Source organism: Taeniopygia guttata, chromosome 7 (assembly GCF_048771995.1).
Source record: "Taeniopygia guttata chromosome 7, bTaeGut7.mat, whole genome shotgun sequence".
NCBI lineage: Eukaryota > Metazoa > Chordata > Aves > Passeriformes > Estrildidae > Taeniopygia > Taeniopygia guttata.
Window position 1 is genome coordinate 5,858,722 of NC_133032.1, and position 27,677 is coordinate 5,886,398.

The window sequence follows — 27,677 nt, forward strand, 5'->3', positions numbered from 1 at the left end:
TTACTGCTCATGTCCTGCCACTACACATACACCTAAGTCTATTTCCAACTTTTATATGTAATTTTCTTTTTAGTGTCTTTGTAAGACTTTCTTCCTCATCATCTGGAACCAGTGGGAAGACTGGATATCCATAAAAAAAAAAAAAAAAAAAGTTTAGAGATTGCTTCTAGAAATCAAAATGGCTCTGACAACCAGTGCTGTCTGCAGTGGGTACCCATCTAATGAGAGCTCCATTTAGACACTCCTGATTTTTGATCAGTATTTTCCTCTTCTGGAATAAATCTGGAAACATAGAAATGAACAGCTGCTACTTCTGTAGCCATTCTCTTGAGCTGTCCCCGAAACCACATAAAATTATTCTTATTGTCAACTTGCAATTTCTTTTCTGTGAAAATGTAATAAAGATAAAAATAAATTTCAGCTCTAATGCCCTGTCTGTCCTGTGTTTGCCTGTTTTGTCTAGACTGTGAGCAATGAGAACCAGACACCATCTGAAATGTTAATTTACTTTATTAAGGAAATGAGACTTATATGATCCTGGTATCTGTCTGTGTCCCTTTAATAGCTTTTGAACTCATTGCTTGATTTCGAGCTAATGTGACAGAAGTGTTTGTGTGTGGTAGGGAAATAAAATAATTGACCTGCTACAAGTTTCAAGAAAATTAGAAGTTGTATAGAAGAGAGCAAGCTGTAAATGCCCTGAAAGCCCACTGCAGGAATAATCATGGAAACTGAGATTATTCATACAGTGAAGATCTCTTACAAATTTTCCCTCTGCAGAGAAAAGAGATGCCAGCTGTGATGTCTGCAGATTTTCTGCTGCAAGGAAGACAATCTATTTTTAAATTACTCTTTTCCTAGCAAAGGTGAAAGGAAGAACATAACTGGTATTAAGAAACTGCCCCTGGAACTATAATTTGTAGTGAGACTGTGCTAGAAGAGCTGTGTTGTGAGTGAGTACAAGCAGATACAACGTATTTTACACTGAACATGTGGGATAAAACCGGGAAGAACAGAGAAAGATCAGAGAGGGAAAAAAGGAGCTGCATTTCTATTTAGTACTGTGTGTGTCCCTGGAGCGGTACTCATTTTTGTGCTCTGTCATTTTCAGCCTAAAAGTTCAGGGACACTCTGAAGTTATCCTTGCTTAGCTCAAGGGTGAACATGAGACAGACTCAGCTGTTCTCCATTTTCCTTCTCCTTGGGGAGTTCTGTTCCTCCCTAGCAGAGAAGGGAGCCTTTGCTTTGGAGATGGAGGAGAAGCTCTAACTCTAGGAATGGAAATTTGGCTGTGTATAGGCTGGTGATGTTGAGCCTCACTAGCAGCAGTTGCTGCTTTGGAAGTGGTCTAGAGAGGGAACGATTTTATTTAGAGAATAGTTAACTCATTTTCTCTCCATAATGGAAACTGTTCACTTGAATGCTGCCCTACATCCTTTCCCCAAAGCACCCTGTGGGTGCAACACCCCACTTGGAGAGAAGCATCTGGTCTGTAACCAGGTGCTTTATTCCATGAGGCACAAGAGGGCACTCTTCAATGGGGTCTCCTGCATGAGAGGTTGCCTGAAGGAATACCAGAGAATTTATCATATCCCCATGCCTGGGAGCTATGTCAAACAAACTTTTTAAAGTTGTACTTCAGACCTGTCTCCTCTGGTGCTGTACGATGGCAGCAGCACAGGGGTGTATTCATTGTGTAAGTAAACTAATAAAGGACACAACCACTGTAATTTACCCATTACTTTGCAATCACAAAAAAGGAACAAGAACCTGCCTCATTTAGTTCTCACTCTGCACCAGATTCTAGGCATCTTTTAGCTTTCCTTGGTGAGGAGATGAAGGAGGGTATAGGGTATTTTTCTAAGAAACAGAATTTAACCTTGCACAAATTATTCCTCTGGTTTTTGGATGTTTGTTTTGGTTTTGTTTTTTGTTTGTTTGTTTGTTTGGTTTTTTTTTTTTTTTCTTATAAGGGGTACCAGGCAGGCAGTAGTCACTACTGATTTAAAATATACTTTCTCAGCACAGGGCTAGATTATGGAACACATTTGAGTCAGAGTCCTAGCATGACCTGACAGAATCTGAATGTGCTCCTGGACACCAGCAAATGCTGAGTCTTCAAAAGGAACAGGCATCAGGGTAGTGCTCCAGGCACAAGCTTTAACAAGGGAGTATTTTAGGAAATAGGGTTCAGCCATGTTGCACTATGAAGAAAGAGCTGGGCAGCCTGACTGACAGAGTAACCTGGCACTGCTGAGGTGATGGCTGAGAGGCTAGCAAATACTGATTTGGCATTCTCAGGCTTCTAAGGAATCAGATTTGCTCCCTACTTGGTAAACTTTCCCTTGTGCTGATGAAACCTACTTGTCTTGAGAGATCAAACAATTTCTATATTTCAAGAAAAGAGAAAGCACCAAAGTGAAGGACCAAAATGTCCTCTATTGCTTTTACAACTTATTATTACTATTCCACATTTTAACATTTTAAGCATCTGAAATGCTGTTTCTACCATGGCCCATGTGTCAAAGTTCTGAAATAGTTGCCCAGTTGTCCTGTGAGCAAATGGAGGCCTTCACACTTTGTTCTCCAAGTGCTTTCTCCTTCCTGCTTCCCAGTAGGTTAAGATGTGTATTAATAAAATACACAAATGTGTAACATAAAAATGCTTTGGAGAAGGTTGTGTTTAGCAAAACAAATGGCCTGACTTGGCAGTTGGTTATTTGTACTGCAGGAGGCCTGTGGAGCCCCACTGGGTGAGGTATTTTCACAGGTCTATAAAAGAAAATACTTTGCTTTGGGGAACACCTTCTGCCCCCCTTGTGTCACAGCCTAGAATTGGAGTTGGACTGTGAATTGCCCCTTTTATCTGGAGTCAATGAGCTCATCTAAGTGGCCTAATCTAACTTTCTTTGGTATCCCAAAACCTTCCTGTAGATATTTTCTTACTTGATTTCTCCAAGAACTACATTGACACAAACAAGATTAACTCCTGGCTTCTGCTGGCTGTTGGTAGAGCTGAGAATTGCATTTACTGCCTTTAGGAGTGCTATGATAACCTCACTCTTCATGTGGATGATGCAGTTTACCATGTTTGAACAGGTAAATGCCATTCACTGTGTGAGGAAAGGTATGGTAAGAAGGCAGATCCTAGCTTAAAGTAAATAAACCTTCACCTTCCAGCTAAAGAAAAGCTAGATTTTTTTTTTACAATATTTTTTAAAGAAAAGCCTGATCCTGCAACAGGAAGCTGGAGTTAAAACCATAATAACAATGGGAATATCACAGGGAGCGGAGTCTGCAAGCTTCCAACTTGCTCTCTGGGTTGGAGAACTCAGTGTGTCTATGGTAAGTGTTTGCTCTACATGCTCTTAAATGCCATGGTGGCAGAAGTGGATTTGAAGCATATGAAATGTTCTCGGTCTTCTGTAATTCTTGGTATGTTGACAGAGCAGTTAATGAAAGGCTGTTTCAGCTGACCAGTTGGAATATAGATAGAGAATGTGCATGTGGTGAGGAGATCTGCATTCAATTACCCTCCTACCACAGACTGGCTGCAGACAAGACAATTATTCTGTGCCTCAGTTCCCTAATTCTAAAACAATGAGCTTCCTTTGTCTGACTTGTCTACGTAGAGGGGATGCTCCTTGGGGCACCGATTGTCTCCTTAAATGTTTTTTTTTTGTTTTACCAGTTAATACAAAGAAGCTCTGACTATCTGAGTACTACTGGAATTTTCCTGCTCCTAATCAGAAGTGGTTAATTAGTAATTTTCTATCTCTGTGTTTAATTTTTGCTTTCTTTATCTAATATTGGCAAAAAATTGGTTTTTTTTCCTTGAATAACAGTGTTACATTTGTTTTTTTGGAAAACTGTCTCACGTGATGTCTTTATTTCCCTTTTTCCCCACTCCATCACAATTTAAGAATGTCAGCAATAGTAGTCCAGACTGCCATACTAAGCCACACAGACAAATTTTTCTTAGACCAAAAAATTTAGTTCTAAACAAACACATACAACTACCACTACAGAGCTGCTTCATTGCCAGTTATCCCCCTGTGCATAAAGTTAAATTGAAACTTTCAAAGCAGATTTGAGATGCCAAAATATCACTAGGTGATATTTTAATGCAGTCTCTTGTGCTTGTGTTTTATTCACATTAAAAATATCACTTTGGCACAGAAGCCACTTGGGCTGACTTAAAAATGTTTGACCAGATAACAAGGAGACGTAGCAGTCACTGGAAGCATTTCCAACTTGGGATACTTAATTAGACCTTATGACTGAAAATTCTTATGATCATCAGAAGATCAACATTCCAACATATTCCTGGTTATATTTATTAAGTATTTCCTTTTTTGGTCCTAAGTGTGAATGTTTGAAAAAAAATGTTAATACAACCCACTTGACTTCACTGGCACATTTTACAAAAGGAGGAGGAAAAAATGTGGAAGCCACTGAAAACTAAAGGGTTCTTGCTTTGGAGAAAAACAAAGTTCAAGCCAGTGCTACAGACTGGCTGAAACTCTTCCACAGTTTTAAAAGGAAAAGACCCTATTGAAGGCTCTTTTCACAAAACTCCTTTACTTCCTTTGAATAAAAGAGGAACCAAGAACACTTAGCAGTGTGTAAAACACATTTCTTTAAGAGAAGGCAGCTTTATCTTCAAGTCCCAGCTAGTTAATCTGCTCAAACTCATTTTTAACTTAAAGTCTGAGAAATCTGACACCACCACCGGGACTTAAAGCTTTTAGTCTAGACAGAATTTGCTGACAATACTTTCAGGACTAGGGCACCAATAAAGACAGATTGGTTTCTCTCATTAGATTTGGTTAAAATGAATGTTTTCCTCTTTCATGGAAAAATAAAAGGAAAGGAACAAGTATTCATTCTCTCTCCCTAGATCTGTAAACTGTACTAGCTACATCTACATGGTATCTTCAGGTACATGTTCCATAGATGAACGATGTGCAAATACAGCTGTCTTGGAAGTGCCTGGGAAATCCTGCATTCCCCTCCTGGAAGGGAGCATTCTCCTCAATGAGTTGCATATTTTCACCTGCTATGCAATAGACATCTGGCTCTAAATCCATAAGCCTGGGTATATCTGCAGCATAAATGGGATTGGCTTCCAAAATATAGATAGTGAACTACTTGTGTGAAACTCCCACTGTGGGAGGTTGGAAATTCCAAATGTGCACTGGTGCATGGTCAGGTATGTGCTGCATTCACAGGTAACTATAATATCTTCTTGCATTTTTACTGTTTGTGTATTGGTTGGTAACTGAACAGAATTTTCTGGCAAAAGATTTTAATTACAAATGCTACGTTATTTTCCAATAACTATTGAAGTTACCTAATCTGAGCTTTGTCAAATAACAACAATTTTATTGCCATGAATTAGGCAAATTTCAAATATATCTCTCAATTTATCATGTTTACTTCTTGAAGGCAACAAATCTGTGTTACATAACACTTGCCAGACATTGTTTCTATTGAACTGTTCTTCACTTTCATTCCCAAGGGTTGGGTATTTGCATTCCTTAGCTTTGCATTAAAAGGAGATAAAAAAAAAAAAGAGAGAGAACAATAAAACAAGAATACCATGCATCTCTAATTATGTTGTAGCCATGTAGCCATGACCAGTGCTTCTTTCTTTAAGCTAGAAATTGAGATTAGAGACTGAAGGTTGTAATAAAAGTAAATTATACTCTGTAGCTGGCTTGGCTGGTCTCTGTATGCATAGCAATGTGTACTAAGTCCAGATGTAATAGAAGCTCTCCACTGTAGATTATTGAGAAGAATATAACTGTGCTTTGGTAGAAACACTAATAGGCATATTTGTTACATTTTCCCAGCCTCTGATTCATCTCAAACTCCCCCTGACAATTTGAACTTAGCTCTGCTGAAGTGAGAGCTTTAGGACAAAAAAGCTGTGTCTTCCCTGTTCACAGGCACTGCTCCCATTTCATAAAAAAGAACCCAGCAAACTGCACAGTGCAGAGTGGGAAGATATTCCTTCTGTTGATTGTCTTTACAGTAAACCATAAGAAGGTTTTTGTTGGATATTAGGAAAATGTTTTTCACCCAGAGGTGGCTGGGCACTGGAACAGGCTCCCTAGGGCAGTGGTCAGAGCACCAGCCAAAGGAGTGTTTGGACAGTGCTCTCACTCATGGCGTGGCTCTTGAGATATCCTGGGCAGGGCCAGGAGCTTTGAAGACCTGTAGGTCTCTTTCAGCTCAGGATATTCTGTGATTCTATGATTGATTTGCAGGGTCAATCTGTTTCTCTGTGTCCATTTGCACATGAAAACCAACAGCACCCTGCTGACGGATTTCATTCAGCAGCAGGCAGAAGTAGTTACTGGTTTTGATACTGTAATCTATGAAAGCTGAAGTTCTCCGCCACCACTTGTGGCTTTAGAAAAATGAAGATGCAGAATATTTGTAGTTCAATCAAATATTTGGTCTGCTAGTCTGAACAGTCTGTTAGTTTGAAACACAAGTTGCTCAATTTAGTTGTGCTATTAAAATCAATCAAATTGCTAGCTCTTTCTTGTTTATTCACTAGTTTATCTTGTTCCAGCCTCTAGATACAAGATGATAAAACAGCTGCTGAGTTTCCAAATCTGAAATTTCTCCAGCAGCCAAATGCTTACAACCCCGTTGCCTTTTTCCATCAAATGTAGAAGTATAGAGGCTCAGATACCTGTACAAGTCTCCAGATAGGCATGAACAACCTGTGTGCTTTTTTTGTGGCACATCTAATCCAGTTTTCTTTCTCCTGAACCAAGTAAACATATGCTGGCCTAAATGTTGTATGTCAGCATTAGTACTACTACTGTCATGTCTCTCTTGGCTTCCTCTGTCCTTACATACTCAATCTCTATTTGCAGCATGAAACTCACAGGCTTTTAATACTTTCTATGTTCACAATCAGCAAAGACATAAGCAGGATGAGGATGATAATTTACTCTGCCTGCAGATTTGGGAAGATATTATAGAGGCTCACTTTTTAGAAGATTATCTTCTAATCTCAAGAGGCTAGAAACTGCATTGCTTTTAAAATGAGTGCTTACATTCTGAAAAAAAATAAAACCAAAACAAGCTCTTGTGTCAGAAAGAAAAGAAAGAATGGGCTCTGGGAAAGGGACAAATATGCTCCTTTCCTATAAAATTAATTCCTAAGTATCTTATTCTAGCAGTTTCCCTGCTTAATTAGGGGTCATATCAGGAACAAGCCCTAAACTTAAGCAATCTCTGGAGCAGAAGTGTAAGTGAGAAGGCAGCATTTATCAAAATACAATGGTGTTTAGGTACCTCCTGAACTTTATCCTGAAAGGAGCCTAAAGGATTTTACAGAAAGATTGCCACTGAAAGAATGAATGGGGAAGAAAAACCAAGGCAAAAGGAGAGGTTATCTTTACTCCCTCTATGCAGTGCTGCTCCTTGTTCTCCTAATCACCTGATAATCATCTGAACCCAGTAGTTCAGATTCAGTAACTCACTTTTCTTAACACTTCAGCTGGGTAACTTCATCCTTCACTCATTTCCTGTGCCCTGCCCTACAGAAGCTATGCAAGCTCTCTGAGGGTTTTGTTGGTTACAGTCCGTGGCTTGTAAGCTACAGAAATATAAATGTAGGTCAAGATGAGTTGAAATCTTTTAAACACAGCCAGCTGCTGTTTCCTAAACACGTCCCTGGAGCAGCTGCATGGAGGATATTTACAATTAAAAAACAACCCTCAAGCAGCCAGTTCAAAATGCACAGGATTACTGTAGCCAGCAGCATTCATTAAATGTCATATCTGAACTTTCATTATCTTGAGCTCGATCAGATTTAAGGTCAGCATCTAAAGAAGTGGATCTGTTGACTTCCAGCATCCTAGAGGGCTCTTAGGACAAAGGCCCAACCTGAAGACAAATGGTCCCAAAAGGACTATGGGTATGAACTGTGATTGGACTTTAAGTGTTATGTTATTCTGGTTTCTACTAGGATGGAAGATCCCTCACTTTATTTTTTCTTTTCCTTCTTGGTCTGACTTGTGCAATTAAAAAACCCAACAAAAACCCCAGCAAAACAAAACAGGAAAAAAGATGAGCTCTGCTGAAAATGAGTCAATCCCTTGAAACCCAGCAGGGGCACCGTCTGCTCTCCTTATGGAGCTCAGTGGCTTTCATCACAATTCAAGTGTCTCCTACTCCTCCCTCTCAGCTGAAGGCAGATGTGGGTTCACTGGCAACACTGGGCCTTGTTCTTTGTGAGTGTTTAAGGCCTGAGCAATCATTTTAAATTGAAAGCAGAGACGGCGATGCTATTACAAGATTGTCTAGAGCAGCGATTCCCAACTGGTAAGACATGAGAATATTTACAAGAAAAAGGTTTCATGAAGTCTAGGCTAGAAATCAGCACAGAAAAGCATAAGCATCTTCTTAACAGTTAAAATATGCTGAGAAGAAAACTCCTTACAAAAAGGTGTTGACAGTACAGTCTTCAGTCAGACCATGGAGAAGGTTGAAGCAAGCTTGTCCCTGGCTCTGTGTTTCTCTTTGGTTTTTGTGTATTTTCTGTATTCTAACGCCAAATAATCATTTATCTGCAGAAAACAAGTGTTCAGACAACAAGCATCTTGCTTTTAACAGCTCATGTGCTGATGAGTGTGTAGCTGTGGAACTCTGTGTGCCTGCATTGCCATCTGAAATCCACTACAGACACACAGTCATGCACATCAGCAAAGATCAGGGATGGATTTGGGCTAAAGAGAAAAACATTTGGCAATCCAGAATTTGCCACAACCATGCAGTGAGAAGGAAAAAGCCTGGGAGTATCAGTCTGGCTGGATGTAATCAACAGGGAGAGAGGTTTAATGGAGCAAGTGAGGACTGAGGTACTCAGAACTTCTGACGATAAAATATATTTTCTTTAGGATTCCCTTTTCAGTGATTCTGGTCAAAATAAAAATAAATAAGCAAATAAATAAGTCTCAACCTATTTTCAAAGTCTCAGAGCCTTTAAAACAGCAAAAGCATCTTGTTCTCCTAAGAGTCAAGCTAAAGGAATTAGGAAAAAGAAAACTAACACTGCCTCCTCCTGAAGAGTTAGCAGCAATTTCTCTCAGTGCACTCCCTTTGTACTGCACCCGAAAAAGTCAAAAGCGATCGCTATAACTTTTCATGGACTCATGCTGGTAACTGCTCTCATCCTTCAGAGAAGCATCAGGAATGATGCACCAGGCAAAGACAGCATCCTCACTGTCTCCATGTACAGCCCACTTGGGTTGTAGGACACATGCTTTATCAATGGCAGGAAAATTCACCTCAGAATCAGAATGGAAAACATTGAGGTCTCTGCAAACATAAAACTCTTGACATCACTGCAGTCAAGAACAGCTTTGCTATGACTTGCTTATCTTGGCCCCATTTATCTCAGTTGATGGTTGTTAACATGAAACAGTGAGGCGAGAGAAACAATTGTACCCTGGGCTGTGGTTTGCTCCATCACCCTTTAAAAGTATCTTAGTGCCTGGTGAGCAGACAGGTTTTCTACAGCTTGTATTTTTTCTGTAGCAGTTCAGAACCCTATGTTAACAACACACCTAGCAGCAATCTGCAGCACAGAACATTAGAGGACAGAAAAGAAAAGTTTAATCCACAGAACCTGGGCTTTTTGTATGTCTATCCCCATGTATGTTTATGATCTGGCTGTAAGTCCATTTCAAATAGGCAGTTGATTGGGTTTCTTAAATGTGTAAATGAAAAAAACAAAAACAAAAACAAAAACAATTTAGAGTAAAAAGGCTTTAAGTTTGCAATGTATGTGATTACACTATCTTTCCTCTTCAGGGTGTCCAGCCCCACATTATAAAACAGCAGTTCTAAGGTCTTATCGTTGAAGAGGATTCAATTTGTCCCCATCATGCATTTGCTCTTCCTTCTATACTACTTTAGCACTTAACACAATTAACTATAAATGGTTTATTAAAATAAATCCCTTGCCCCGGATTTGGATGTCCCTAGGCAGATGTGCCAGAGCATGGGCCCTAGGCAGGCCCATGGCGGTGGAGGAGGCAGGGCAGCCCTGAGGTCCCTGTGTGCCTGAGAGAATGCCCTGTAGCTGGCATTGAGGCACTGCATGGCAGGGCTGCAGCTCCATACACATCCCTACACTCAACAAACATACCCACATGCATCCTAGACATCCTAGGGCATCCTATCCCAGTGCCGTGCAGACCTTCACATACATCCTTTGTGTTCTCCCCTATATGCAAGCCATTCAAAAGCCTCCAAAACACACGCACAGATCTCCCATATGTATTTCATTCCCATCCCATGCAAGCCCATAAGCACACTACTCTACACTTCCCATACATGCACCCCATAGATACAAGGTCTGTAACCCCCACATCCGCACAGGCTCTGCAGTGCACAGCTCATATGGCACCCATGTGCGTCCCTACACAAGCCTCATACACCCGCAGCCAGCTCTGGACACCCGGCACCCGCAGCCGCCCCTCCTGGGCGAGCCGGGCTCCACAGCGGCCGGGCCGGGCCGGGCCGGGCTCAGGGCCTTTCGCCGGCCCTGGCGCGCCCGGGGTTCCCCCTGGAGCCCCGTCCGCCGCCGAGCGAGGCTCCGCCGGGAGGGAGTGAAGGACAGCGCGCCCACCGCAGGCGGTATCGCCGCTGGGCACCGCTTCCCCCGCGGGCTCCGCGCTTCCCCCGCTGCAGCCCAGCCCGGCCCGGCCCGGCCCGGCCCAGCCGAGGGCAGGTGGGCGGCGGCCGGAGCCGCAGCTCCAGGGCTGGGCAGCTCGGGGCTCGGCGGCTCCGGCAGCGCTCCCGCAGCCGCGGGGCTCTCTCTCTCCTGCCGGCTGCGCCCCGGGACGCGGAGGGAAGCCCGTGGGCGGGCGCGGGTGGGGGTACCGCGGCATCCTCCGCGGGGGGAGGTGAAGTAGGCGGAGAAGGAGGAGGAGGAGAAGGAGAAGAGGGAAACCTGCTTCTCCGGAGAGACGAGGTAGCGGCGCTGCAGCGAGCCAGCCGGCGGCGTGGGCTGCGGGCACATGCCGGGCTTGGAGCACCGGAGCCGCGGGATTCCTGCGGCTCTCTCAGCCCAGCTCCCGTCCCTTCCCCGGCCAGAGCGTCAGCTGGGCTCCGGCAGGGAGGAGCGTTCACCTACGGCTCTCCTCCCGGAGTGCATTCATCCCAGAGCAAGCAAACCTGGTAGTAAGTACTTGTCATCTTTTATGTATGATTTTTTACAGTTTTATTGTTCTCTGCTGGCAGGTAGCAAAGGATTTCTAAGATGAAGCATTTATAGGCTCGGCTGTAAGGGTAATCTCCTTGGCTCTCTCTTGGCCTCCTGAGCCTTTCAAATATAGAGATGCATATGTGGAGGCACATGTAGCAACATTCCTTCACTACACATCTACATCTTTAATGTTTCAGTGTTTCAGACAAAATCTATGTACTGGGACTTTCTTTTTTTTTTTAACTTTGAGAACTGCTGTTCTTAAAGTAATTTGTATCATGTTGCACAACATGCTTAGTCTCAGAGAAGGATAAATCCTGGTGACACTACTTAAACATCCTGCATGAGGATGGGGGAAGGAGATGAATGTTTAAAATCATTAACTTGGCAGAGGCGGCAAAATCACTTCTCTGCAGGCTGCCTTCACGCTATGGAGCAATATGTTTTTGGGGATTCTTTGCCTTTTAATCCTCTTTCCTGTGTGTGCACATCTGGACTGTGGCCTGGCACTGCTCCCTGCACTCAGGCTGGAAAGGAGTGTCATGGCAGAGTAGCAGGGGCTGGAGACCAGGGATAAAAAGACAGGGGATCCTTCCCTCCTCTTACACTTTAAAGATACTTTTTGCCGTAGTCTTGTCTTCTGCAGAGTAAATCCACAGGAATATTCCTAGAGTCAGGAAGTGGAATCAAAAGTGTTTTGAAGGCTGCATTATTCTCCCTGCAAAGTGCAAATACCTGATTCTACACCCTTCTTCTAAGAGGTTTCCAAGCATTTGGAGGGGAGGGAGGTGTGAGTGTGGAGTTACATGACATGCAGAAGGTGTTTTCCCCACTAAGATTATGCTACCTCTTTGTGGAGTGCTGGAATGCCATTTCTGTCAATGGAGCTGAAAGAGAAATAGTAATTTCTCTCTAATTTTAAATTCCTAAGAGAACTGCTATCTTTCTCCTGCTACTTCCTGCACACATCTTTATTTTATTTTATTCTGCTAATGACTTGCATTATTATTTGCAGAATATGATATGTGTCTTCCTGTGCAACTCTGTGTTTGCTGAGATGTTTCTGGAACTAGGTTCTAGGAGTGCATTTTAGGAGCCTTCTGTTTTTAAACCAAAATTATATTTACTAATAACCGAATAGTTAATTTTCATCTGGCACATATCCAGTATTTTCTGTTTCATCAAGTGATACTATTCTTCTGTAGCTGGTCACCCTGTGCTCTGTAGGTTGTAACAAAGTACACATGATAACACCTTTTCATAGTACACTAATGTTACACCCATCCTTGGCCTTTTACAAATGGATGCTACAGGAAAAATATTTTAACTCCAAACGTAACAGGGGTGATTTTGTTGGTTGTAGTAGGAGAATGTTTGCTACCAGAGGACCAGCCACTAGAATGATAGGCAGGATGTCCTGTGCTGGTGTGTGACTTGTTACTGGCATTTAACCTTTTTAGATGGACATGAGCAGAAAGGAAATGCCTGGTTTAACAAACATTGCAACTAGAATTTTGTATAAACGTGGGAGGCTCACACCAATTTTAATGGCACTGACCCCATTTTTATTGGTCTTGTAGGGAAGTCTGAAAAGATCTACTGCAAAGAAAGTTATAAATCAGATACTCTGCTGTTGCAAGCATGTGTCCATATCTTTAGTTGCCCTGCTGCATGGTGCAAGGGAGAATGAAAGAAATAATTCAGTGAAGTTGTGTTGGTTTGCTTGTATAATGCTGAAAGGGAATTTATAAAGTCTGAAAGAAGCTGCGATTACATATTGCCATTGGCTTAGGGTTAATGTAAGAGACGCATCATTTTTCACCAGTTTTTGGTCTGTTTTGTGTTCTCTGTTCTCCCTGGCTCTTCCTTTAAGTTCATTTAGGACTTCCTCTGGGCGATGATCCGATTTTTGCAGTCAATCAAAATCCATACCAATATCCTTACGCAGGCCAAATACACTGTACTTAGAAACACTATAAACCAACAGCTACAAATTACTTTCAGAACCCTCCTAAAACAAAATGCAGATGTAAATACAGTTCAGAATTGCTCCAAATGCTGTGCCTTAAAGCTCTGGATGTCTAAATCCAGAAAATGTGCTCAGAAGCTCTATTTGAGAGCCATGTAGGGAGATGGCTGAAGTTTCTGGTTACACTCTGGAGGACTGGTAGCCACAGGCTGTGGTTGTTGGACTCTTCTGGGTAGTTTGAATGCAGGTCTGAGCATGGGCTGGAAGTGATCCTGGTTTTGCAGACAGACTCATCTCCTTTCATTCATAAACTTGTCAAGTACATAATAAAACATGCTGTGGTGGTTTGCTTGCACTGTGTTTAGAGCTGTACTCAATAGCTTTTCCAAACTTTATTCCACAGGTATGAGTTAGGAGTAAGGAAGGTAATTTTTTTCTTCCCTTTGCTGATTACACACTCTTCTCTCTTTGATGCTAAATTACTCTGTTTTTTTTATGACCTCCCATGGAAGGTTAGGTGATCCTTTCTCCCATGGCTCTAGAAACACCTTGCTGCACCTGTTGCAGTAGACTTTTCAAACTTTTCCTGTGGCATCCACTACACAAAACAGGATCTTAGCAAGTTTTGTACAGCTGCCTTCATCCCACTGATGGGAATGCTTCAATGATATACATTAGCGCTACATTGGCACTGGATGCAGAGAAGATATGATTAATCTATAGTGCTGAAAAGGATTCATCAGTGAAGCCAGGTGGTTCCAGGTAGGATGGACTCTGGAGCAAACACAGCTTTAAATGTCATCCACATTGTCTGTATTTTACTTAAATCTGTGTCTTTTACGGTGTGGGTTTTGCTGAAACCTGTGTCTTTTCTGAGCAATTGTACAGAGTCTATGGAGTGTGCTAGAGCAAGGTCTGTCTCTAATAATGTTTTCATTAAGCCTCTCTACAGACAGAAGAGTAAACTAATTGCCAGACTAACATGTCATTTGGCTCTGTGAACAAGCTACTGAACACTAACTTATGAATGGAAACTTAAAAGGCTCATTAGCAACCTGCTACATGAAAGAAATGCCAAAGTGAAATGAAAATACATTATATTCCTGCTGTTGCTATTAAAGCTGATGTAGAATAGCAATTTAGTTTTCGTGGGAATCTTAACTAACTTCATAAACTTTTTTTGCCTCTGAACTTTCAGCAGCTGCTCCTTCTATAAAAGCTAGGAATAACTGGTTCTGCTTTAGTAGGAATGAAAGGAGAATTGAGCTCTATAGAAATGAGGAGATTAGAGCTCCATGAGGCATATATCCATTTAATGCTGCTGGAAACCAAACCTGCTTGAATAATCTTAACTCTCACTTCTGGTGAGCAGAAATTCTAGGGGAAAAATTCCCTTAGTGACTTATTAACAAAGCTTTTCAGGTTTGCTGGGATTTATCATGTGAGCCTAATCTACCTTTTGTTCATCCAGTTGGCAGGCTTTAAGATTTAAAAGGGTCTGCAGAAACTCCTCCCCCAAACTCCTTATTTAATTAAAGAGGCTTGGTGCATTATTTACTTTTAAGTCTTCCATTTATATGGGAACAATGAGTTTGGGTTAACATATTGTAAAATATTTGTGAATGCTGCATTATAAGCAGGGGAAAGAAATAAACTTTGGCTACACCACCAAATTCACACTGACCTATATGGGCTCATGAGGATGACTGAAAGTGAGGCTAGACATATGTAAATGCTAAAGTACAAACACAGGTGTGTAGCTCTACAACAAATTTGTCTGCCTCTGAAGGTGATTTAAAGGGCCTGGAGGAGAGCTGGTTTCATTTTGTTCTCTGAGAGTCATCGGATATGCAGATCAGGCTTTGCACATACCAGTAATTTTTATATTCTGCTTTGGTAGTTCACCAAAGACAGACTGGCAACTGTAGTTCTCTCACTAGCTCCCCCAGCTCCTTCTCCTCCCCCACTCCATTCATCCCTGTAGCTGTGAGCATCAAGTTGCAGATAAAACGACTTCTGAGAGAGCAATGGGATGCAGCTCTTGCCAAAGGCAATTAAGTGCTTAGGATTACAGTGTGCTTTACAAAGTGTGTTCTTGCTGAATCCCTTTCCTCTTCTGTTTGCTGGCACGAAGCAGTTTCTTGGCACTTACCTTTGTTATAACAAGTCTGAGCATTGCTAAACTTTACTACAGCATGTCTAGCAAACTGCAGTGTCTTCTGTTTTGAGGATAGTCTTTCTGGTGATTCTTTACTGGGAGTCAGCTTGACCTCATCACCTTTGCTGTAATTGGATTAAATTCATTCACTTGCCAAAAACACGACCAGCTGACAGCATATTAATTCTTCAGACTGAAGTACTGGTTTGTATGCATAGGTTCCATGGTACCAAAGGCATTTTTAGGGCTTGTGATGCAGCCAGTGTGTCACAGGATACAGAATTGTCACAGAGGGATGTTTTCAGTTATTTTCTTCATCAGAAAAGGTTTCAAACAGACCACACTTTCTGTGTGAAAGTAGAAGATCTAACCTGTGGGAGAAGAAATTACTTGCTCTATTTGCCACTCCCGTGTATCACTTGTACTTCTTCTTGTGAAATGTGATAAACTGCTGAGAGTCCACAGACGTCCTGGCTGAGGAAAGTGAGTGATGGCATGTGCTGTTTTACACAGTCACTGCAGTTAATTTCTAATTATTGCACAGCAGGTTAAAATCATTATTCTGAGTTAGTGTTTTACTGTTTGTTTTTTTTTTTTTTTTCTGTTATTCTTCAGCAATTCTGTGATTGGAGGTATTTGCAGAGTGGCAGGATGATATCTGAACAAAAGAAATGTACCCAAAAAGGACATTGGAACTGTGTAGTGAAGGATAATCTGTTCACCAAGCCTGTAGTTTCACCCGGAGACCTTTTATATACTGTTTAAACCAATGTAATCCAGCTTTCAGTGGGAACCACTGCTAAGCAGCAAAAATCACTATCCTGATTGTTAACCTCAGCAAAATGTTAAAGGATGAGTGAGTAATGGAGAGACCAAGGACCAAGCTGCAAATGCACTTACAAAGAGGATTTGGGAGACACCATGGTACCCAGTACAACACAAGCACTCTGAGATATTCCAAATAATGAAAGGATCCCAGTTTTAGCTTTTCTTATCTGTCTGGAAGTACTGCAAGTTTCCTGTTTGCTGCAGAGGCCTCAAAGAGCTGTGTTTTGCAGGCAGCATGGGCCAGAGGAACTAGAGCTCCCAGCTCTGTATTCCGAGCAGGACATTGTTGCACTTGATTTCAAGGTGATGTTGCTTTCTCTAAATTCTATAAACTGATGAATGTTTCCGGTGCAAAACAATAGGCAAACAAGGTGAGATGGGGCTGTGAGATTTTCCACATCTACTAAATAACAGTCACAATTTAGCTTACTATGTGAATGTGCAGTGCAAATAGTAACCAGGATGTCTGCTTTAATACCCCATTATAAAATGCATGTAGTTGCTTAATATTTTTGGCAGTGTTGACTATTAAGAAGTCGCTTGTCTCCTAATGGAAGACACATATAATTCCATTAATTCTTTATAATAGTGTAAGCAGTTCGTTAAATACTGAAGTAAAGAATTTTTCATTCACATGTTTTATGTCATGTAATTGGAAACAATGTCTTTAAAAAAAAAAAAAATTTAAAAAACCCTTCAGAACCAAAATACTGACCATCTCTCCTGGACAAGGATTAAGTCTGACTGAGTGAAAAGAATAAAGCATGTGCAGGCATGTTCTGTAAGAAGCACTCACAAAGGCAGGAAAGAGAAATTTGTCAAGAATGGCCTGTTTTATTTAGGTTATTTACCTCAGGACTTTTAGCATCATAAGCTTTCCTTTCCTTTGGTGAAGAAGATAGTAAGTCGGTGCTGCATGTCTGCAAGCGTTACTGATTCATCACTAGTTCAAGTCCAGCCTGGTTTTGGAGGTGAGAAACCTCTTCTGTTGTGTGCAGTGTCAGTTTGCAGCAGAGCTGGTGAGGGTTAGGCTGGGGAGCCTTGCTGGCACAGGCTGCTGCTGTTTCAGAGCTGCCATTGTGGTCCTGGTGGCTCGGGGGTGTATCTTGGGCAGAGCCTGAGAGAGCATCGCAGAGGGAGCCCTGGCTTGGAAACAGCAGCTGGTGTCTCACCCCCAGCCTCACAGCAGTGCAGTTCCTCTGACCTCAACAGAGCTGCAGCATTCATGGTTCCCAGTGACGTGGGAGCAAAACTGGGCCTATATTCTTTTAACTGGTCTATTTAGCAGCTCTTTTCCATATGCAGTCTCCATGCCAGTGACAGGAGCTTCCTGGAACTGACAGCAGACACAAAAGACCCTCTTCTCTAAACCACTGGACCTTAAGAATTTTGAAAGGATGTTACAACAAGCCTCATAATACACCATTGTCAGGCTCTCTCTGAAGAGGCCTGCAGTGGAATCATACCTCTAAGCTTTCCAAAGGGGGAGTGATGACCCCACATGGAAGAAAATACAAGAGTAATGGTTTGGGTGGCTATGAGGAATTTTATGGTACTACTTCTCCTGGCTGTAACTTGAAACCAGCTGGAGGCATTTAGTGCTAACTGAACTCTATATAAAGAGGCAGGCAAATATCTGAGCATGTATCCTGCAGGTTTTTTAAGAAGAGATCTTGGCTTGTGAGTCTGTGCGTTCTGGCTGCCTCTTTCTCACAGACAGGGGAGTGGTGAAAGAAGGTTTGTTTTATTTTCTCCTACATTTCCCTTTCTTCTTCCTACTCATTTTCCTGTTCCTTTGCAGTACAGCGGTTTTTCATGTTGCTGTGAAAGCGTCTGTGGCTGTGAGTAGAGCGAGCACATTTGAATGGAAGAGGCCATGGGTTTGGGAAGTTTTGAGCTGCAGCATTCCCAAGGGAGGAGCAGGATTTGCATTCCCTCCCTCAGCCCTGCTCAGGGATGTGCCTAAAGGTGTGTCTGTGGGGTGGCAGTGGGTATCCAGGAGGGAATCCCCTCATGGTGAGGAGGCAGGAGCAGGCCTGACCTCCTGCCATGCCGGCTTCAAAGCACCTCCTGCCATTTTACGTCAGCCCCGGGCTGTGGGACCAAGGCTTTGCTGCACCCGATGGGGAGCTTTGCTGAGGTTGTATGCTGAAGACAGCCTGAACATGGGCAGTACTTATTGATCAAATAATCCCATCTTGTGCAGAGTAAAAGTCGTTTCATGTGTGTTTTCTTAAAATGCTTCTAAACTCAGTCAGCAGAAGCATTATGCCTTCACTTACCTGAAACTGTGCCTTTATCAAGTTCATTTCAGATGACAATAAAGTCTTGAGTTCGTATTCAATCTATTTAGTTCTTCCCTGTTACGGAGCTCAGTTATATTCCTTTTCCAAGGTATTTCCAAGCTATAGCTGAGGATGTTTTTGTGGCCCTGGTTAGCCTGAGCAGAAGTGGGGGCTCGCTTCCTGACTGGACCACAGTGACAGCCAGAAAATGAGGTTACGAAAGTTAAAGGACTTGCAAAAGTCCTTAACTTGTAAAAGTTAAGGACTATCTGAGCATGTCCAGCAAGGACAGCTGTCCAGCATGTCCAGCTGGACATGCTCAGGGAGTTCTCCAGGTAAAATAGTGTGGGCCTTGTTCCATTCTCCAAGTGTGCTAATGACCTTAATGTAGGATCCTCTAGCTGCCAATGCTTTACTACTTTTTGCTTTGTCTCAGAGTGTGAAAGTAAACATAAATGTGTAAATAAGTTTTAGTACTTGTTACATTTTATATTATATTGTACTTTGCTGGACAACTGAGGTAACCTTCTTTGAACTTGCTCATCAGTTCATAAGCACTGCAGGATCCTGTGGGTTTGTTATATGCATAATCACCTATAATACAGGTATATTGTATTAGTAATGTGTGGCTATTGATATCTGAGTAGGGGACTGTAGTAACAAGCCTACTCACTACATTGCAGAGAAGAAAAATGCATGCTGTTTCATGTCTGTTCTTGCCTGTCATGATTTCTGTGCTGAGCTTTGCAGTGCTAGTTCCTTTCTAGCTGGTTTCCTTACAAGTGTAAGGTTTTGAGACAGATGGTGTCATGGACAGGAACAAGAGAACTTTGTCAAACTTGGCTAGTTTATCTGTGTAGCATACAAATTTTTTCCCTTTAAATATTTATCTATAAATATTTTAATATTTTTGATTTAAAAACTAAAATATTTTAAAAACTGTATGAATAACAAGATAATTAAATAAATTGAACATCAAAACAAAGGATTTGTTGTCTTGAAAACAAACTTGCTGTAATTGCATTTCTTGTGAGGTGTTTGGTTTTTTTTTCTTTTTTCCAAGCTTATATTACACTTACAAGACAGGAAATACAGCCTTGCTGATTGCATTTTTAGAGCTTTAAATAACTTACTGTCTTCAAAGATGGTATTAATTTAAAAAATGCTTCTAAAATGAAAGCTTGATGAATTAAAAATTAAATTGGGTGGGTAAAATAATTACTTACTGTACTGTGTGTACAGGTGTTAAGGTGTTTTCAGGGGAAGGGTGTTCTAAGAGAAGTTCTGGTACCTGTAACCAGTCTAAATTGTTTCATTTCATTTTCTTTGCTGGTTGTGTCCTGGTTGTCCCTGTCCCATTCTCACTCCTGTCATGAAGGGTAATGAATGTTTGTTTCTATCACCTTGCTTTTTTGTTGGGAACATTGCTTATCCTCAGGAAGTAGTGTGATGTGTGCAACGTTTAGTTGACCTAAAAAATGAATAACTTTAAAAATGCCTCAGTCTTCCAGTTAGCTCAGTATTGTGTCTGACAAGTTAACAGGAGAACCTCCAACAGCTGTTTCTTGAGATCCATTTCTCTCCAGGCATCTCCAGTTTCCACAGATCTTCTGTTAAGGATATTAGAGGATATGTACCTGTTTAGTCGTTTAAGCGTCTATTTATGGACCTGTTGACTAGAGTTTGTTTAATCCCTTATTGAACCCATGAACATCCTTTGCCTTCAGAGTCTTGCGTGACAGCAAGTTCCAGAAGCTTATAACCTGCTGGATAAAATGCCCTTTCTATTTAAATGAGTTGGTTGCAGTGAGTACTGCCTTGTTCTTATTTTGTAGGGTTGGGCAAGCAATTGTTGTGCATTTAGTAGCTCATGGGTTTTTTTGTTATACCTGGTCATTTCCACTACATATGCCTTCTTTCTGAGCTGAGGACTTCCAGCCTCTTTAGTATCTCTGTTTCCATCTGGTTGCCCTTTTTGGCAAGTTGGTAATGTCCTCCTTGGTGTGTGGAGAGCAGATCACAGTACTAAAGTACTGTGGGAGCGCTCAGGCTGTGAGGAGTGGCAGAAGTGTCCTGCCTCCTCTTTTCCTGAAGATTCCAATGATGTTGCTGGCTTTTTTTGACTGCTATTAAACACTGAGCCAAGGGCTTCAGAGAACTGGCAAGGATGGCTCGGACTCCAAGTAGGAATATTTAGAATTGATATTGCCTTGAGGAATTACTACACTAAAGCCTACTTGCTGACATTTTCCTCAATCATTTAATTTTGTTATTGATAAACATGCTGAGTAGCACCAGTCCCAGCACTGATCCCAGGAATTGCATTGCTGATTCCCCTCCATCTTAAAAAGCCTGTGAAGCACTACTCTTTCTAATGTTCATTCTCCTCCTTCAATGAATTCAGACTTGCCAGATTGTGGTTTCCAGGTTCCCTACAAAGCCCTTCCTGCAGCTGGAAGCTATGCAGGCAGGATCTGTGATTCTCAAGCACAGAGACTCTCTGTAGCTCTGGCTTGCATACGTTAGCTAGTGGTCCTTAAATTAATTTTTGAGTTTCTTTAGAACTTGTGTGAAAATTGTTTTGTCTCAGTGCTTTATTAACATCTAGCTTCCTTGTTTGGTCTGGTATTTCCTGATTTTACTTCAGATTGGTCTGGTTCCTCTACCAGATTTGCAACAGAGGGTGCACTGGATGTGGAAATCTCGCCAAAGATTTCATCAGTAAAGGCTGTTGTAAAGAATTCACTGAGATTCTCTGCTACAGCTGTATCATCCCCATCTGTGCTTTATACACCTTTGTCATCCAGCAGCTGGACTGCTTTTCCTAGCTAGTTTCCTGTCCTTGATGTATTTCAAGAGCTGTTTACTAGCACAGTGATCTTTGCTTGCAGGCAATTTTGGGATTGTATTTTAGCCTTTTTAATTTCCTGCTTACATTTTACTTGGCATGTTTTATGGGCTCCCCTGTCTTTACTTAAGCAATCCATTTTCTAAGAGCTGACCTATGCCCTGCAATACTCTCCTAACTCTCCCTGAGTCTGCCTGCTTTTCGAACTGCTCCTTTTGAATGTCCTTGTTTATTTTATTGTTTTCACATCCTTAAATGATGCCCTTTCTTAAAATTAAATAACTGTACAGAGGTTTTGTTTGGTGACCCTTACATCAGAGCTGTTCTTTGTCGTACTTGACAAGTAGCCTTTGTAGCTTACTCTGGTTTGGATGATCCCTGTATTAGAAGTTTCTTTTCCACTAGAGAGCTGTATATGGATCTAGAAAAATTATATTATATCATCCCTTTCTTTTGCACAGGGGCTAGTACTGAGTATTTCTAAACATCTTCATGGTGTACTAGCAGCTGTTAGTATTGCCTTTTGCATGCATACAGTATGTTCAGTGGTGATGAAAACTTTGCACTCCTGAAATCCTGAACTAAATTATCTATAAAATTCAAAACCTATGCCCTTGAAACATCCAACAGGAAGATAGCCTTGCTTTTCCAGTTCTGCAGACATGAAAGAAAACCTGAAGGAGAACAGTCTGTGGTTATATGAGAAGTCTCTGTGGATATGTTTACAAGAGCTCAAGTGTGTTTATATTCATTCCTGTGCAATTACTGGAGGATTTTCCTTATTCCATAAAGCATGTGTACACATTTGAAGGAGAAGTACAGGTGTTTACTCTCTACAGTTGCACTTTGAAGGGCTGCTTGTACAGATGCAATCCAGCATTGAAACCGAATATGCAAACAAATTATTGCTGATTAATAGTGTTTGGGTAGTTGAAGCTAATATTAATCAAAAAACTAGGTAGGTGAGTAAATGTAGGTACTGTCTTCTCTTTGCCCTGACCACAGGATTAAAGTGTTTGTGTTTTTTAAATTTTTCTTTTTACCACTAAGGCACACCTTGTCCCCTGCTAATTGCAGAATGCCTTGCATTCTGTAAATGGAAACACCTAAATTTGCAGAGTTCATCTGTTTGAGCTTTTACTTAACCTGTGAGTGCTGGACAAATCTTGCTTCAAATCTAGCTACGTGTCTATGCTTTATTGAAACTTTTGGATTCAAGCCTACTACATTTCTTCCAGGACCAGAAAGCTGTTGGAAATATACATGCTGTCTCTGGGTGATGACTTTACTGATGAATTACAGGAGTTCCCCATCCCATGATGAGCTAAATAATGAAGCAGAGTTCTATATTTCTATAGTTACTGAAAAAAAAAACCCCAAAAAAAAAAAAACAAGTGAAATTGTCCAGAGCAATTTCTTCATCAAAGCTGACTGAAATAACATCTGTGGTGAAAACCTGTGCCTCATCATTTCATTGTGACACATGCAAGGGAAATTATATTAACTGAAACAGTTGTCTTTCATGGAGAGACACTGATCTTACTGATCTTCATGATACAGAAGACTTTTTACAGTGCTGTATCTGACTAACCCATTCTCTTGAGTGATTTCTTTTCAAGTGAAATTTCTGTGGCTGTCAGGATCTTTTGTGGTCCTTGACTGCTGTGGAGGGCTTTAGCTGTGGCATTGTTCTCACTGCTAGGCTTCAGAAGGATTTTCATTGTTATCTAGAGACCATCTTCTACTTTGCAGTTGGCTTGGTAGGTTTATTTAGCTCCTGCAGCCAGACTTCACTTGTCTGATCTTTAGGTATCAATAATTTCAGCAGGATAATAGTTCGTTGCTTTCAAATAATATTTTAACTGCATGATACATTCCTTAATTTGGATTATTTGCAGGATCTCTACTAGAATGTTTCATGAGTGGTATGGTCAAATGCATAGTCCTTAATACTTTCATCACTAGGTTTCAAAACTCTTTACAAAAGAGTACCAGAGAGAAAGGAGTTTGAAAGGACTTCTCTAAAGCCTGAAAAAAGAAAAGAAAGATGAATCTTCTGTTTTAATATCTGAATGCAAAGTTGTCTTTGTCTAACTAAAATCAGTTTAGGAGGTTACTGAATAAAACTTGTGAGTGAACATACTTGCATTACCTTTAATGCAGGTTTAGCCTAGATTTAGCTTAATGTACCAGAAAAAAACCAAAAAACAACCAAACAACTAAAAAGTCACTTAGAAATGTAAATGGACCCATGAGAATGTTTAGGTATTATCAAATATTTAAACTCTTCGCTTTAAACTGCATGCTTGACATACAGATTTTCTGGAGCTCATGGGAGAATTTTTTGGGGGTGAATTTTTTAGCCTAATTCACTATGAGTCTCCACTGTGCAATTCTTTTTCTCCCGTACTTGAAATTTAATATTAGTTCTGTTGGTTCAACTGGATTAATTAGCTCAGAAATATGTACTTAGTTAAGTGGCAAGCCAAAATAATAATTTCTTTCAAATCTGACTACTTATTATCCATATCTGTTCTACTCTGTGTGCTGATCAAGGAGACTTTGAGGCGCTCATAAAGCAGACATGAAGCTACTACTAGCAACTTCTGGGAGTTTGTAGCCTGAAAAATTAACCCTTTTAACTTATTACATGGATTCCCTGTACCTTGCCCCTTCCAGATGACAGTTACTTTCTTTCTTCTTCAAATGAGATCAACTGAATGTGGTTTGTAGGTAAACTGCTCTGCAAAGTTAATTGTAGGAGAAAGATAAATACTTCTGGATAGAGAACAACAAAAAAAAGCTTACTAGATAAATGAAAAGTTTTGAACTGTCTCACAAATATTGAATCTCAACTTGTGAAAACAAAACCTGAGTTTAGGTCCAGTATCAGAATTTGATACTGTTATTTTGAATAGCTCTGGTTAACACAGAACAAGGATTGACTGCTCCCTTTTGTATGCTGGAGTTACATAGTGCAGCAATTAACTGGGAGCTATGTTATACCAGCTTACTGTGCAAATACTGCAGAAAGCCTTGTCACTGCCTCTAAAGAGTTTTGTCCAAGATAGTGAACAGCTGCTTACTTCTAGTGCAGTGATATATCTACAGATAGGTAGACAGATAGATATGTATATAATTTTTCTAATGAGGAACTGTACTGAACTGATAAAACTGAATATTTGTGATATATTTGTTACTTTAATCTTGGGATTTACTGTGCTTCAGCTTTTACTCTGTTACTTTTCAAAAGTGTGTATCATTTAATTCATCTTGTACCATAACCAATGGTGTTGTTAAAACAGATCTCTCAGAAAGTCATGTGGAGTTTTTTTCTCATTTGAGAAAGGAGACCAGAATCTCATGCAACATCTTTTTTTTGTATTACTATTTTTTCGTCCTGAGTTGTTTGCTTTCCTCATATTGTAGAAGAAAAGCATTTTCAGCTTTAGATTTCTGCAACTTCAGTTTCCAGCCCCTGGGTTTTGATATCTCTGAGATAACTTTAGCATCTGGTACTGGTGGGTTTCCTCTGAAGGCGCTGCTCTATGTGATAAGACACCTTGTACTCCTCTTGAACTGAACTTTGTATGGATTTTGGCTATAATATGCATATATGTATATGTTTGTATTTTTAAAATCTATTTTTCCCAGTCTCCAAATCATTTTCATGCTCCATTTAATTCCCTCCAGACTTTTTCAGTGTCCATTTAAGGACAGGAGTGAGGTGGAAGACATTTTCCATTATGTGTTTGTGCATCAATCTCAGAGGCCTTGCTTGAGCTTCGAAGTTCTCCAGAATGGTAAATTTAAACCAAACACTGGGGAACAAAATGCTAATGCTATATGCTTTTTAAAGAAAAAAGGAGGGGAAGATCTAACTAGGCCCTGGGGATCCATCTTCACTGTGCCTTATTACCACAGCTTTATCCTTTCCAGTTCCTAAAGATGCTGTCAGTATTGAACTCTAATGATCTGATTAATGCATTGGAGGGATGCCTATAGATTGTGGTATTGATATTATTTCCAGATGGCTCCCTGGCAGGCAGATTGGCAACAACATGTCATCTTTGTGGTGGTGAGGAGGAAGAGTGTGGATTTTTTACTTTTTATTTTAATGGAGCTTGTCTCAGCAAATAAATACCAGTTGTTGGGTCAGTTGGTCTGAAAAACAGTAGCCTTGTGGTAAGCTGAATTCTGTAGATTTATTGGAGTCTATAGAGTAATACAGGAAAAGGGTATGATATCTATATTGCTTGCAGATACTTAAGAGCCCTGTAATACCTTCTCCTCCTTCAGTCAGCAGGGAGCTGTCTTTTGAAGCTGCATGTATCCTGTGCATGTGAAATCTCGGGGATAATCCCAGCCGTGTTTCTTGGGGCAAATACTGGATTTCACAGGATTTAATTCAGATAATTGAGATCAAGCAATGAAGCAGGCAGGCAGCAGCTGTTAAAAATTATTAAAACACCACTGCTTAGAATTTTCTTCTTGCATTTTGTGCTTCAACCAGGCAGCACTAATCAGGCTCAATATAGAAGAGAAAGGGTTAAATTGCATTGCTGACAATATCCAGTGGGTCAGACTGAATGTGCTGCTCCTTTTGTGACAGCAGTGTAGTGTCCTACCCACTTTTCTGACACACAAATAAATTGCTTCTTTTTAGTGACAGTGTTTTGTGTGCAGGATGGCCACATGTACAGCTGGTTCCATTTAACCCATGAGACTGACATGTGAAGTATCTTCTTATTTTTATTGTTAAGGCAAAGATTAACCTCTAATCTCCTTCTTACATGAGGATTTCTTCCATACATCAGTATATAAAGTGCAGACTTGTTGGGCAGAGGAATCAGCTGGGAGACTTGGAGTGTCAGAGTGAATCTGCCTTTGGATTTGAGTCCTCTCAGTCCTAGAAAAGTGTTTCACTTCCCTGAAGGGAAAAGAGATGGATTCAGTAAACTGAAAGTTTGCTTATTTTTGGTGGGATTTGTAAGCTGTGCTTTTTTACCATTTCTAACTCATTTTAAAACCAGTTTAACTTTCTGGAAGAGCTGTTGCCTGTGCAAGCAAGTATTGTTCATTTGTTTTGTGCCTCGTAATTTACGTTAAAATTTCCCTGAACTTTTTTTCTTCCATCTTCACTGCATTCCTGATTCACACTGTTTCCACATAAAGGCCTGATACTGCCTATGGACTTGCCAGGGCACAATTTTCTTCATTCTTACCTGTTGATCTCTTTTAATGTTAGAAGAGATTAAGGTGGAATGAGATGTGTTTTGATGACTTTGAGACCACACATGCCCCCAGTGGTTTGCACAGAAAGAGCTTTATGGAGGTGGATGCTGTAGGTCTAAATTGTTACTGCACACACTTTGGCTTTCAGCTTAGGGAGGACGTTGTGCTGTTGAACTTCCAGGGTCAGAAGAGAGGAAGATAATAAACTGCTATAGGAATAAAAGCCTTGGCCGGAGTTTCAGGCCTTAATAACAGTTTTGGTGGGAGGAAGCTCTGAAATTGCAGTGATTCTGAGCCAGGCTGTGCTATAAATCTGAGATGTTGGAGACAAGTTGCTCGTAATGTTCTCTGAGATTTTTTTAGAGACAATGTAGTTCCTATTGCAATATGCCTCCTCATTCTAAGAGGACTTGCAGCTGATTCTACTACTGCTGACATCAACAATGCTGCAAACCCTGTTTTTTCTCTTAATCAGCAAATATGTTTTCCTCCTAGATCATGAAGTAGTGGTTTTCTTTTAGACATGGGCTTCTGCATCCTACCTCTAGGCTGGTAGGGTGTAGAGTAGCCAGGAGAGGCTCGTGGTTTTAGCTAAGTTCCATTTCTCTACTTCATTTAAATTCAGTTTGTACCTATCCTTCATCAGCTTTAATTCTGAGTTCTACATTGCTTCTTTTTACAGCCAGATCAGCAAAAACACCATAGGAGTTTGAAATTATGGATACAAGACACAACATGGGAAAGCCAACTCCTTCTGCCATAGGTCTAAGCCAGATAAATCCCTGATGTATGATTTGTGTCTTGTGTGTATCTGGCCAAATGTTTCCATGCCATAATTAATGGTAACTTCCTGGTGATCAGTTTCTAGTGGAAGGATCAGTAAAGCTTTCTTTGGGAAAGCTTTTGAGGAAAACCAGTGTTCGTTTCACCACTTAAATTGTCTTTCAAAGATCCACAGCAGCCTGAAAAATAGAGAAGCAACCTTGCTCTAGTTTTGATTTTAAAATGGAATTAATGTGGACAGAAAATGCATATTAGTGTCATTGGCTAGTTTCTTCCATAGGAGAATAAATTGGGTTCATTGCTATAGATGTTTGAGGGGGCAGGAAATGTCT

General features: G+C 40.8%; 1 protein-coding gene and 1 long non-coding RNA gene across 2 annotated transcripts in view; one reads left to right on the top strand and one right to left on the bottom strand.

Annotated features, from left to right (window-relative positions):
* The window catches only part of LOC140684549 (uncharacterized), a 23,036-nt gene extending 11,916 nt beyond the window's left edge, over positions 1-11,120 (bottom strand). Inside the window, exon 1 of the long non-coding RNA XR_012056938.1 lies at positions 10,985-11,120. This is a non-coding gene — a long non-coding RNA (uncharacterized lncRNA). The remainder of the gene's footprint in view (positions 1-10,984) is intronic.
* MYLK (myosin light chain kinase) overlaps positions 10,994-27,677 on the top strand; it is a 197,767-nt gene continuing 181,083 nt past the window's right edge. Inside the window, exon 1 of the mRNA XM_012574779.5 lies at positions 10,994-11,214. Coding sequence (XP_012430233.5) covers positions 11,052-11,214 — 163 coding nt within the window. The 5' untranslated portion in view covers positions 10,994-11,051. The remainder of the gene's footprint in view (positions 11,215-27,677) is intronic.